Raw genomic sequence first — 14,833 nt, 5'->3', positions numbered from 1 at the left:
TTCCTGAGAAAACAGAGTAATTCTTTCAAATCCAATGTCACCTTCTGCCAAACCTGGATCATTCACAAGGGTGGCATCACCTCCTCTCGGGGTTTGATGGCTGAAACAGCTCCTGTGCTCACATCATTAATTAGGAGCTGCCACTTCAAATATATAAAGTGCAGCTTTCAGCTTCCTTACAGGTGGGGAGGGCAGGACAGCACCTCTGCCCACCTTCCTCCCCAGGAACAGAACCAGGTGGATTATGCACACATTCCAAAGAGTGAAAATGCACATTATTTTATAATTATTATACCTTATTACATTATTATATATTTAATATTAATATTAAAATATGATACAGTTACTTCTTCCAAGAGTAAGAGCACGAAGATTACTTCTCCAGACTGAAAAGCAGCACCTATTTAAGCTGTTGATTAATGCAGCATGCTTAAGTCATGTTTCTAAAGCTAATTGCTTTGTCTGACTTCCCAGCACGGGACATTCGTAAAACAAAAATCAGTTGAATCTTTAAATATTTATAAAGTTTATTTTAATAATTCAGTTGTTTTCAAAATTGGAAATTGACTGAAAGTGATCATTTGCCTTTGTTTCATAGGTAATTTTTTAAAAGCTATTAAGTGGAAATATTTCTATGGAAAACACTGTAGGGGCAAACAGAAAGATGAACCCAAGGGAAAACCAATCCTAACTGCTCAAATATAATGATTGGCTGTCAACTAGATATTCCCAGGCAGAAAAAAAATCTAATAGTTATAACAGTCAGGTCCAGAAATCCCCACCATCTCAGTGATTAGCAACATCAGAGAAAGCAATAATTAATTAATTAGGATTATCAGGAAAAGATTAAGACACAGCAGGATATCCATATGTTACTGTCAAAGGAACGCTGTGTCCTTGTGCTGGATTCTCTGTGGCATTTTGGTGTCCCATCGCAAAAGGACAAACAAATAGAAAAAGAGAGAAGAGAGAAGAAAACAAACAAGTGACACAGAAATGATCTGTTCAGGAACACTGACAGAGGAGGGAGGTGACAGGATCTATAAAATCCAAAGTACTGTGGAGATGAGAGACTGAGCGCTCACAGCTTCTCAGGGGAGCACCAGGGAGCCCTGAACACAACCAGGATGTGCAGCCAAAAGAAGCAAACCCAGCATCCTGGGATGACTTTATGATGCCTGTATCCCAAATCACCTTGTTTATGTTACATATTAAGTTCTGTACCTTTAGGACTGGTTCTGAGAGCAAAGGGGGGAAGAAGAAGCCGCAGTTTGTGTTGAGGAAGAGCCCTCACTGCCCCACATGCTGCTCTGGCCTGTGCTGTCTGCAGCACGGACAGACAGCGGGACACAGCTCTCCTGTGCTGTTAGTTGGTTTTTAGTTAGCTGAGGCAGAGAAGTTCCCTGGATTTATTTTTTTTTCCTTTTTCTTGGATCTGTTCAAACCTGCTCTGGACTGAAAACCCAGCCAAACCCCGGGAGCTCACGCCTGTGGCCACCGGGGCCTGGGCCTGGGCCCTTTCCAGTGCTGGAGGGACTGACACGAGACTGAGCGAGCTGAGCTACACCCATGGAAAGGACTTTTCTGGATTTAACATCTCTTCAAACAGCATGAGGTTTTATTGTTTAATATTATTCAATTTTTGTTAAATAAACAGTTTTTTTCTCACTTTTCTCCAAGGAAATCTTTTTCCCAAACCACTTGTGGGGGGGGCCTCGCTTGAATTTGTTTTCTAGAGGGTCCCAGTTTGGAGGTTTTCTCCCAAATTTGCCCTGAACCCAGGTTCTGTATTGATCTTGTTCAACTCTGCAGCTCATTGCTATGGGATGCTGCGAAGGTCTGAATTTTGTACTGGCTCAGAAGTGATCAGACACATCAAAGACCAAACTGAAGGGAGGACAATTAAATGCCATTGGTCACTGGAGGCTGGTAGAACACAGCAAACAAGCTCTGCTGTACATTGGTCCCCTGGCAGCCCTCTGTGAGCCACTGGAGAAACAGAACAGTTGAGAAAAGGAGTTTTAGTCTCATCACAAAAAAATAAAAGATAAATTAGAAGGGATAAGTTCAGCTTCTTAATGAGAGAGGTAAAGCAAAAGTTCAGCTTTTGGCAAGCTTACAATAAGGAATCCCACTTAACCACTGAGCAATCATCCAAAGGAGCTCCCTGCTTCATTAGAGCAGTGACTGGCTGGAGCGAGATCCCTTCTTGTGGGTGAGGCTCTCCAGGAGGAAAATGTTCTTTAGAAAAACCTAAAAAAGAACTTCTTCCCATCTGTGTGACATTCCCCTGTATTGCTGATGGGATCAAGGAAATTCAGTAATTATGCACGTTGTCACATCTTGCCAAGTCCTTTTTGTTGAGGTGACCAGAGGGACGCTGCAGGAGCTGTGGCAGGGGGAGCTAACAGATTTCTGATGGTGCTGTGTCACTTGCAGCATCATCCCACACACTCAGCTGAGCATCTTCCCCGTGGTCCAGGGCATCCTCTGATCTCATCTTCCAGCACTGGCTCAGCTAATCCTGCCAGCTGAATTAAGGGGCTGATTTGTCACAAGCCACGTGGCATCAAATCTCCTCCAGCTCTAGAAGTGGAATTTTGCTCAGTGCTATCACTTGCAGGCTGTCAGTGCTCTGCTGAACACCTTGTGCACTCTCACAGGGCTGCCCTGTGCCCCCACTGCCATTTCCCAAGCTTTGCCACCTTGATGTGATCAACTCCTAAATGTGATTCCTGCTGAAAGCTGTCCCACGCTGCCCACAAGCAAATAAACACATTTTTCCCTAACGCTCCACTCACATGGGGACATTTATCTCCTCCAAGCTGCCTGATACTTGACACAAACAGCTTAAGATGCTGCAAAAAAAGGGGATTCTAGGAGAGTGATTTATTTTAGGCAGCACAAAACCCCACACAGCTTGGCAGAATCAAGACAGGTTATTTGTGTCATCATCATCATCATTATTCTACTTCCAAACAGGAATTTTAGGTCAAGGCCTTTTTGGTGTTCAGTTTTCTGTAGCTCTGTATTGCTCTAGACCCTTGGATTTACAGTTTATTACTTGCCAACTCACATAAGCAAGTTCTTGAGCTCCAGCTTCTCAGGGAGAACATTTCCCATCACTCAGAGTTTTTGGCTGGAGCAGGAGGGGGTGTCTTCTATTTCTGAGGCTTTTTTAATTCCCAAATTCTGTGCATTTCCACACTGCTCTGACACTATGGCGAAACATATCACCTAAATGTCCAGTTTAGGCAAACTCTGGTATAATCTGGTTTTAATAACTTTTCTTGCTATAAAAAAATCCCACACTATTCAATACTTTACTCTTTAAACAAAAATATCATTCAAGATAGATATAGAAATAATCATAGCTTAAACACACATGAAATTTATTATTGGAAATCTATTTCTTAATATGAATATATTACTAGGTATAATAAAAAATTTTGTGAAGATTTGTGGTTTACTTTTAGCCATATAGAAAGACCTCAAGGACACCTAAGAAATACTGGGGTATTTAATGTCCTGTAGAAATCACGGAAAATATTAAAAATATTTACAGGTTTCTATACAATATAATTATATGTAAGCTGTCTTCTGTAAATATCCTTTTCACTCTCAGAAATATTTTTATCTGACAGACTGGAATGACACATTTTTAGGGAGCATGCAATATTTCCAGGCTGTCAAGTTCCAAATATTTTCATGCATTTGTATTTTGCCTAAAGGGTGTATCTATTCCTGTCATTGGGAGTCACTTAGGCAGTAGGTTTGAATGCTATTCTTGGCTTCTGCCAATGCCTCCATCATTTCACTGTCCTGCCTCAGTCTCCACTTTCACCAAAAAAAGGGCATTAATTAAGTAGTCACAAGTATGAAAATAAACAGGTACTTGTAAAACGGTGTGAAATTTTGATTAAAAAAAAAAAGAGAAAATATTATTTTAAACACTAATTTTTAAAGACTTAAATTAAGTTGTTATAATTTCAATTAATTTTAATGAAACAATAACTTTCCTACAGACACTTACTACAGAATTTATTTCTTGACAGTTTAAATAATTGGGATCTAAAATTGCTGAAATTCCTTTACCCACAATAACCTCAATGATATTTCCTGAGTTTATGAGGATTGATGCTCCTAATGTACAGCTCATATAAAACTCTTGGGCCTGAAGATTTATGGAAGATCTTCAAAGTCCAAAGTCTCTGGGCTAGATCTGGGTATAAAAATGCAGGGTTTTGGCTTAGGACAGCAACAAAATTGTCATGGTTCAACTGTTCCTGTTTCCTCTCTCTCTCTGAATTTCCTGCTGCTTCTGCTTTACTTTATTGTATTGTCAGAGACATTTGTTAAAAATTTTGTCCAGAAAGAGAGCCCAAAGAATAGAAACCTGTGTAACTGTACTCAGTTTCACACACTTGGATGTCTGCTCCAAACAGGGGAGAGCAGTACCTTAAGTAACACAGAGAAATAATTTAAGACAGAAAAACCTGAAAATTTATGTCACTCTAAGATAAACTGGATTGATTTCAAGCTGATTCTCCCTCAAAATAAAACAGAGAGATTGAGATGGAGCAAGGAAAGAATTCTGTATTCATAAACAACATATTAATCAAAATAGGATTTCAAGGCTATTTCTCAGAAGATGATGATTTTGTCTAACAGTAAAATAGGTCTGCATGTTGTCCTTGCTTTTGAAGTGTAAATAGGTAATAAACCTAAAATTCAGATCTGCAACTCCCAAGTTATATTTAGCAAGCTAGTTAGAATTGTTACATCAGCTTCTTGCAACATAAAACAGAGAATTTAATAAAACAAACAAACAAACAAACAAACAATATCCCAAAAAAACCCCAAACAAACAAAACCTTAAATTCACATTGACTGCTCTTAGGTGGTTTTGCAAAAGCTGGCCTTTTTCTGCACCTTGTTCCAAACAAAGAACACTTCTGGGTCCACAGCATGGTTTTGGGAAAGGTGCATAAATCAGATCCAGCATTAGAAACATTTCCAAAATAATGAACAGACCTTTCCTCAGACTCTTCAGGCAGATTCTTTTAAAGCAGGGCCCAACTGCAGCGAGATGCTTTTCAATGTCTTTTCAGGTTCACATGACTCTAAAATCTGAGAGTTCACTGCTCCCAGTCTGAGATGAGTAACCCAGATACTGAGGTGGAGGCTGAATGAATTCACTCAGGTATTTATGAGCACAAACTTCTGCCTGCTATGGCTCCTCAGGCCGTGACTGCACTGATGTAATGACAGGTAGAAAAAAATGCATCAAGTATGAACTTCTACTGGATAATCAGGCACAGGAAATAAAGTTTAAAAGAGTGTATTTCCTGTGTTGTGAAAACTTATTCAAAGAAACCATTAAAATGATGGGTTTTTTAAGTCACATCTAAAAGCCAGTGAAGGTACAAATGGTTTTTACAATTCAGGACTTCCTCTCACAAACCTTAGGTGCTTTTACATCACAGAGTTCGGTCAAAAATTCAAGCCAGAAGGAGTTACACCAACTTCAGTGTTTTTTGTAATCCCCCAAACAGATCAATCAGCACTTTCATCAGTGAATCCTCTACTTGAACAGATGAGGAACGTGAGGGAAGTTTTTGCAAACCCTAGAGGATGTACTGACTGTTATTTTTAAAGATCTTTTCTGAGTTTGGATAGAAAAAGTTTGGTCATGATGCCAATTCTATGAGATCTGGAGCAGGGAACAGCAGAGCCAAAATAATACATGTACATAATTTATATCAACTTAGTATCATCCTCATAAAAGGTTTGCAGACGACACCTGATGGGTATTGTAACATAAGGCAAACACTAGGGAAAAGCAGCTGAAGTAAAATGATTCTTCTGTGGGCTTCTCTTCCTTGTTGTGTGCAGAACTTTTTCCCTTCCTTGTGTGCAGAAAATGCAGAAGAAGGCACGTTACAGAATGAGAAGATTCAAAGAGTGGGTCAGACACAAACCCCAATGCTGCTCATTGTCAAGGACTGAAACAGTGAATGGCAACTATAAACTAATGCTGGAAGGTACAAAATAGACAGAAGAGAGACCAGACAAGCAATGGGTGTGACAGGAGAGACTAAAACACACAGGTACTCCAGGTGAAATAGCAAAAATCTTCACAAAGCAACAACAGAAATTATCTCCTAATAACATGGCAATCATTGATTTAGAAATGAAGGGTAATGCAAGATGGAGACAATATTTAAAAACCTTGTGGCTACATGAAACCTAGTTATGAAGAGCACAATAATGGCAACAGTTGGGAAAAAATCCACTTCCATGGTAACTGCAAAAAAATGGCCAGTGGCACAAAGAAAGGAGAATAATTTCATCATATTTCTCCCTTGTGTCAACTCAGCTTCGCTACAGACTGAGGAATAATTTCTTGAACCATTCATATTGAATTCTAATGATAAAGCAACTGCCATATTCCTAAATTCTTTTCCAATGTACACCCAGAGTATAACTAAATAACATGGTCAGAAAGCAACTGCTTCAAAATGGCTGTGCCCCAGCTGCTCTGCCTCAATTATAATATTGGGGCTTCTCTCAATTGTACATTGTGTTTTTCCTTACTTGCATTATTTGAAAAATTGCATTAAACATCTATGCCAAGCATCCAGAATACTTCATGCTATAATGTGTCAGAGTTTTTCTGCCAGCAGCACAATAAACTCCCAGAGAAAGTCAGGAATGTGCAGTGGCTTTGTGCCAGACAAGCCAAATTTCCATGTGAGACCTTGGCCAACGGGCTCTCTGCATGTGGCTTTTCCTTCAGCATCTATCCAAAACATGCTTTAAACAGTCTGTGGCTCTCATTTAGGAAGCAAAATATATTTTCAAGTCTGCATATTAGAATCACATTTTATGCCAAACTCCTGGGAATGGGATGTTTTGAATGCTTTAAAGAACTTCATAGCTTGAAAATGAAGCGTAGAAAGAGCTGCCAGAACGAAGTCTAAGTAAATCAGCTTGAGAGGTTTCAGTACTTCATTACTTCCAGTAATTTTGCTTATATTGTGACTTTTGTCTCACTTCTGTCTCCTTTTCTTTTCTGTGCATTCCAGACAATTTTTTTGCATAGAAGAAATATTCTGAATTAATGAAAAAATTAGCAATCACATGCTGTCTTTAGTGCTAATCAAGAATGGGAATCAGACACAAAGCTGAAAACCTGTTCTTAAAGACGAATGTAATGTCTTAACATGGTTGTGTCAGGATGTCACACACTAATAAACTCCCACAGCCTTTACTTTTGAAGTTTGAATTGATATTACAAAATTACTTCTCCATTCTTCCACTGATTTTCATTGCATTGAACCAGCAGACTATGAATTTTAAAAGAGATGATTATGCAGCAAATACATAATACACCAGCAGAGTTATTTTGTGATGCTTCTGGTAAAAAAAAAAAAGAAAATTAACTGTTCAAAATAATGTTAAATACAAGGAAATTGCATGTATTTTATTTCCTGAAAATCTCTAATTAGATGAAGTTCTGGTCAAAGTTCCTCAGAATGGGGAACACAGAAGGACTGCTCAATTGCACTTACAACTAATGAAAATTATGAGTATTGAATTTTTAGTCTTTTCTGTAGTGACATAGAACAGTTTGTATGGGTAATCTCTTCAATGTTTTTTTACTCATTTGCATATATATTCCACAGAGGGAAAAATTCTTTTAATCCCCAGATGTTTTATTAAAATTAAAATACTTGAAAGCATTTTATAATAGGCCACATAGCAAAGAACCTTAGGGGTTTCTATCTGCAAGTTGAATTTGTATCTAGGAAAGTAACAGTTTATTTCACTAACTCCCTGAGAGCATCAAATTCCCAATCCTTCCTTCCTTCCTTCCTTCCTTCCTTCCTTCCTTCCTTCCTTCCTTCCTTCCTTCCTTCCTTCCTTCCTTCCTTCCTTCCTTCCTTCCTTCCTTCCTTCCTTCCTTCCTTCCTTCCTTCCTTCCTTCCTTCCTTCCTTCCTTCCTTCCTTCCTTCCTTCCTTCCTTCCTTCCTTCCCTTCCTTCCTTCCTTCCTTCCTTCCTTCCTTCCTTCCTTCCTTCCTTCCTTCCTTCCTTCCTTCCTTCCTTCCTCCCTTCCTTCCTTCCTTCCTTCCTTCCTTCCTTCCTTCCTTCCTTCCTCCCTCCCTCCCTTCCTCCCCCCCTCTCCCCCTCCCTTCCTCCCCCCCCCCCCCCCCTCCCCCCTCCTCCCCCCTCCCTCCCTCCCTTCCTCCCTTCCTCCCTTCCTCCCTTCCTCCCTTCCTCCCTTCCTCCCTTCCTCCCTTCCTCCCTTCCTCCCTTCCTCCCTCCCCTTCCTTCCCTTCCTTCCCTTCCTTCCCTTTTCTATTACTTCAGGGAGCTCTTACTCTGGGAGTGTGAGCACCCCAGCAGCTGATACCAGGTAAGATGAGGCACTCTGCAGTGGGAGTGGGAATGGGACATCTCCCTGCACATTTTCTCTCTGCATTTCAGATAAAAGATTAAATAAATTACTGCAGTTAAAACCTTCCAGGCATCCACTCTGCACCATGGCCACAATGGGCAACTGCCTCCCTCGCTGAGCAGATTCTCTGCTGCAGCCACCACCTAATGGAGTGTTCAGATTGCTGGTAAACAGATAATTCCATGACACAAATAACAAAGACATGCAGAGTTAGTGCAGAGTGAACATCTCTGTGCTGGGAGGATGCAGGGGTGACATTGGCATGGGCAGAGTCAGGCACCTGCAGCTGGAAGTGAAATTCTCCAGGAGCAAAGCACTGCCTCTGCCTTCACCTGCCTTACCCCATTGCCCCAGGGTCATTTAATTTAATGTCATTTCCCTGATTACAAACACTGCCTTTTGTAGAGACTGAGAAATACAGTGAAGAAACAGAAGAATCTGGATTTAATGGACAGCAGGTACAAATTTGAGAACACTGAGGCATTATGTACCAAATACCCCAGCATGGGAAACAATAAAAAAATAAATTTCCCTCTGAAAGGAACTTTATATTAACAGGGAAACCGCATTTCAACAGGGACATTTTTAGTCTCATAACAGAGCCAAACAGTCCAAGGACACATCCTATCACTGTACACAATTAAATCAATGACTAAACAGTAACATTTGTTTGCACTTGTTATAATACCTGATTTATCCTTTTCTGCAAGTGTGCATAAAAGAATATTTTTGTTAGACACTTATACTTGTTGCTTAAAATATTTTTTCATACATTAAAATTACTAAGTTCTGCAATATGCCATAAGCCTGTGTATAAATGTATTCTGCTCCCCTGAAAATTCAAGCCCTTATAAAAACAACGGCATTTCTATAAGAAGATGTTTAAATCAGTCAAAAGTTGCAGAGGAAAACAAGATCAAAGAAGAGAGTTACTTGTATGCAGCAGATCAGCCTTCTAAATTCTGCCTTATTTGCACAAAATAAACCATAACACCATCACCCAACCTTAGTTATATAAATGAATCGGCTTTCAGGGTAAAACTAACCTAAACTATTCATTTGGGGCGTGGTATGGGTTTTTCTTTGTTTGTTTTTTAAATGTGACAGGTTTTTATTTCCACCAACAGATAAATGGAAGACTGAGAAGCAGATGAAATAGCAGATTAAATATTTTAATTATTTTGAGGTTCTTCTTTCTTTCAGCTTGAGTTAATTGAATCACAGAATGATTTGGGTTGGAGGGGCCTTAAAGCTCATTTCATTCCACCTCCTGCCATGGGCAGGGCACCTTCCACTGGGACAGGTGTCTCCAAGCCCTGCCCAACCTGGCCTTCAACATTTATTCCAAGGTTGTATTCAGGACCATGCACACATGTGTGGAAAACAAGCTTTTAGGAGCCACAGAGCCATTCTCTGGTGATCTGTGAAAAGAAAAACCCAAAAAAACCCCAGCAAAACCCAGGGCTGGAATCCCTACTGTCCTCTCTGGAACAGAAGTCCCAGCAGTCTCTTGCTGGGCACCAAAGAGGGATTTATTCTGCCTCCCTTTGCTGCCTGGCCAGGAGCAGGATAACTGGGAGAGCCCACAGCCCTGGCAGGCTGGGATGAGCTGAGGGCCTGGGGATGCAGGTGTCACTGATTTGAAGGCAACGAGCTTTGGTTCAATTAATAACAGCGCTCCAAGTGTGAGCTCCATGAGAACCACGTCTGGAGGGTGTTACAAAGCAGTTCATCAGCAAGTAAGCAGCTATTTTTAGTATGTATAATGAAAGAAAATTGACAACAATTCCAGCTCTTTTGCCAAATACCTGCAGTGCTAAACCTTTCAAGTTAGACTTAAAAAGCACTGGGGAAGACTTGACTCTGACAGATGTCTGAAAACACTCAGATACACAGGTAATGAAAACATTTTTTAGAAAAAGCCAAACTAGTGGTGTTAGAAAATACCCTACAGTGTTATCTTGCAGGAGTTTTTTCAGTGAGTAGGATCTGACCTTGAAATGTGCTGGTGAAACCCTGCTTCCATTTATTTTTAAATACCTCAAAATAGTGTGGGCAAGGTTCAAAAACCAACCCAAATGGACACAGGAAACAATCAAAACGCTCACAAAGCCACTTCAGAGTGGGCACCAACCAAACTGACCCTGGCTACTAATTATGATAAGATCAAACACTTTCAGACTCCCTGTGAGGAATTACCATTTCAAAGCCCAGAAGACAAGGGAAGGGATGTGAGCTCTTTCCCTGTAGTTGCTAACCCTGCTAACTGTTCCTTTTACTCAGCCAATCTGACTCCCCATGCACTTCATGTTGACAATAAAGTACATGAATTTCCTGGGAGAAATTATATCCCTCTAAATTAAAATTATGAACAGCTGAAAGATAAACAGACTATATGGTATTACCTAAACCAGCCTAGCATTTCCCCACAAATGCCATGTACTTAGGAATTACTGCTTTTAATAAGTTAATAGCCAATATCTAAGTGTCATGAGTGGAATAAAGTGCACATACAAGCAGTAGTAACTAATAAGAAGAATGCAGTAAGCAACTTTAATTAGAGCAAAAGTTAATTAAATTCACCATGGAGGATCAGAAAAACAACTCAGATATTATATCTTCACGACCTTAATGACGATGTTACTGTTCCCCAAAGTGTTCTGCCCTACCTAGCATGCCATAAAAAAGTGTTCATTCCATCTTGCTGTTAATGGAAGAGGGGAAACAGGAAAAAGAAAAGGTGTTTCATTATTTCATTCCCCCTTTTCATTCTCTGTTGCTCATTGAGTACTGCCTGTCACACACAGCTGCCTCCCTCAAAAGTGCTTTGGGCTGAGCATGCTTGGGAAGCAAAGAGCAAGTTGTTTATCTTGGTGGTTTAAAGTAATTTGAGTTAAATCATCCCATCCTGATACAGACAAAGCTTGATAACTAAGTTTAGTCACCAGTTCTTACAACTCACCCACCAGAATTTCTCCTGGACAAGAATGTGCCCACTCTCCCTTCCTTAAGACCCTGTAAGAAGTCATTCTCTAATGTGTGCCCCCATCTATTGCCAGACATCAAACTTTTAGCTGAAACATCCCTGATATCACTCAGGAACTGCCTGTTTTTACTTCCAGATAACAGGAATTGGGGTGTGCTGCTCAGCAAACAGGACCAGACCTGCAGTGCTGGTGATGTTCTTCCCTCTCCTTGCTCTCTGTGAATGTACTGATTTCACATCTCTGGGCTGCAGTCCCTCCTACAGCAAAACTCCTCCAATTCCCCCTTTCCTTGCAAGCCACAAAACACCCAGGACCATGCAGGGGATCCTGCCAGGCTGTGCTGCACACCCTGAGGGCACAAGGGCCACCAGCTACAGCCTGTCCCTGCCCAGGTGACACCACACACCCCAGATGTGCCCCACAGCCCTCACCAAACCCATTGCAAGGGCAGAAAGGGGAGACTCGTGGCAAAACACCTCCTCCAGGGAGTAAAAAGCCTTCATGAAGCCTCCTGTTCACAACAATAGAGAATGCAAAACTTACACTGTGTTGATATTTTTTGTCTTTGGTTTGTTGGGGTTTTGTTTTAATTGTCTGTTCTTCTCTTGGTGTTATTATAAGAGACCTAAGCCTGCTCCCCTGTGACTTTTTCTCTGCTACTTCTCTGGTTTGTGGTAAAGAATGTTAACAAGACAAATCTAGAAAACTAAATTAGTCTTCAATTTATTTTGTAGAACATTCATTCCCTGAAAAAAACCATCCCAAAACCCGAACAAAGAAAAAAACAAAACCAAATTTCTATAAAGACTGTTAAAAATCCTCTCTCTCAGTTGTTGCTATAACATAAAATGAAGACATAAAGTAAGATCAATAACTCATTTCCTTATGCATTCCAGAGAACAGCAACATAATCAAGGAGTATAAACACTGCCAAGTCATTTTAGGTAAGCAATTTGTTTACAGGAGAACTATTAAATAGCTTCTAAACAATTTTTTTTTTAATGCTGTCTTATTTCTTTACACAGGTTAAAGCTTGGAGTGACAAAACCTGCCTGGAACACCTTGTCCACAGAGTTCAGAGTCATTAGGAGGCACGTGAACACACATAGAGTCCCCCCAAAGTAATTTTTACTGTCAGGACCTGACACTACCAGGTGAAGCCCCAGGCCCCACAGACTTTCTTTGACCAGGGACACTTCCCACCCTCACAGAAAAAAGTAATCCAATACTTGAGGATAATGCAGGTGTCAACAGCATTTTCTAGATGAGAGAAACAGTTTTACATATGAAAGGTTTGATGTGCTGACATGTGCCTGATGATTGTAGGTAGTTTTGTACTGAACTGTTATTTTTTAGAGTAATTCTTGCTATACCAAAACTGATTGCAATCACAGCAGCAGCAGCACAAGAATGTGCAAGGAGTTAGATTTTACCTGAGAGGCCAAAGACTGGCTCAGACAGAAAACCAAGAGGGATGAAACTTGGGTAATGTACAAATTTTACCTGAATTTACACATTCACCAGCACATCTGTACCTGCCCACCTCAGAAGAGGGGTCAGGGATCCCTCTGCATGGTCATTAATGTGCATGAGTGACAAGTGAGGTTTGGACAGCTGACTTGAACCATCACCACCCACTAGAACATAATGTTCACTTTTGAATCATAGAATGCAAAAAAAGCCCCAAACAACCTTTTCATTTAACATAATTCCATTCAAATCCTAGATGAAAATGTATCCAATATCACAATCTGTTATCAAAAACTGTAAATTTTATTGACAGTTTTATTGGCACTCTCAGGAGGTGATCAACTTTATTAAGTATCCTCAGTCCTCTCTTTTTATATATTGTAAAAGTAGAAGAAAGGTGTTACTGTGACATTTCAAATAAACATCATCTGTGTACTAAGTTCATTCAAACCTATGCACTTTTGACACTTAACTCCTAGATCTGTTCTGCTGCAACTTCTAGAAAACTCAGTGTTATCACCATGCCTACAAAACTAAAATAAAGAAGTGCAGGTGACTGTCAACAGGACCTGTCACAGTCACCTCTACTTTTTTGATTTAAAAGTGTACTCATTTCATAACACAATCCAGCATCTAAATTCAAAGTGTTTCTTTGAAAAAAAGAAGCCAGAATAAGTTCAGCAGGAAAGATAACATCCAAATAAATTTTAAAAAAAGTAAGTAATTTTCTCTTTCCATTTTAAGTGGACTTGAAGTGCAGGCAACAAGCTATTTAATGGATTGTCTCACATGACCTTCTTGGCATTCCCCAGGCTGGAATGATAAAGTAATCCTAGACTGCACTGAAAAATGTTTTGTAGGATATGAAATGAGTGACTCTCCACAAGCAGAGAGAGCAGGAGCACTGGTCCTGCCCCCCTCTTTACCTGTTCTGCACCATGCTCATGGCCATCCAGTCCGAGGGATAAACGTTCTTCCCAATGAGATCTTTGAACATTATGAATGTTTCCATCAAGAAGTCCTGGAATGACAAAATGCAGTCAGGCTGGGGCTGGGTAACACACACTTGGAAAGGTTTCTGTGTGATTAAGGAGCCAAGATATGGAGTTTCCACTTTGCTCTCAGTGAAGTCAAGAGAAGAACTCCTGGTGATATCAGTAAATCTGAGATTAGAGCCAAAGTCCTGCAGAACAGCAGTCTCAGATTCCAAATAGAAGCTAAAAGCCATTACATATCTCTCTTTGGAAAATAGAAGACATAAATGAAAGGAAAGAAAAAGTTTTAGTACTTCTGAGTAAAGTTTGATACTTTTTATGAATTAGTCTCGCTATGCATAAGAACAAATAGGTTTAAAAAATACACAATTTTTAAATTTTTTACTCCATTTAGCTCAAATTTAAAATTTCAGTTATGGCACCACTCTGACTTTAAGAAAGGAAGGAAAGTGATCAGTTCTTGACAAGTGCAGATATTGCCTCCATGGACTAACTGTAGATGTAATCCAGACCTGTGCCACTACCCTGACTTACCTGACAGCTACACCAGGAAAGAAAGAGGACACACACAGGACTATGGAAACCTTTGGTACCATTAAATTATGGCAGAAACTATTGCAATAAAAGGATGCACTACTAGAATTTATTGCATTTAGATTAAAATGTTATTTGTACCAGGAGTAGACTCAATAGTGAAAATGGAAATGGAAATGGATCACTGTGTGTGAAATGTGGAGGGAATGTTCAACTAGTTGAGGATAAGTTTTGCTGTTATTTTGTTGTGGGTTTATTCTTTTTTCTTTTCCCCTTTCTCAAAAGAGAAAGATCTCATTACTTCTGCTGGATCATTACATCTTCATTGGTGCCAGGATCAACAGAGAAATTTTTTTCTTTCCAAATTTCTGATTACAACATTGTC

General features: G+C 40.0%; 1 protein-coding gene across 1 annotated transcript in view; it reads right to left on the bottom strand.

Moving 5' to 3' along the window:
* Positions 1–14,833, bottom strand: part of DOCK2 (dedicator of cytokinesis 2) — a 154,952-nt gene that overhangs the window by 43,690 nt on the left and 96,429 nt on the right. Inside the window, exon 29 of the mRNA XM_005523460.3 lies at positions 13,846–13,940. Within this exon, the coding sequence (XP_005523517.1) occupies positions 13,846–13,940 (95 nt within the window). The remainder of the gene's footprint in view (positions 1–13,845; positions 13,941–14,833) is intronic.

The sequence above is a fragment of the Pseudopodoces humilis genome, chromosome 17, assembly GCF_049639895.1.
Source record: "Pseudopodoces humilis isolate 2021_Gansu_Grassland_sample_001 chromosome 17, ASM4963989v1, whole genome shotgun sequence".
NCBI lineage: Eukaryota > Metazoa > Chordata > Aves > Passeriformes > Paridae > Pseudopodoces > Pseudopodoces humilis.
The sequence above is the reverse complement of the archived record's forward strand: the minus strand, read 5'-3'. Positions and strand labels throughout refer to the sequence as shown.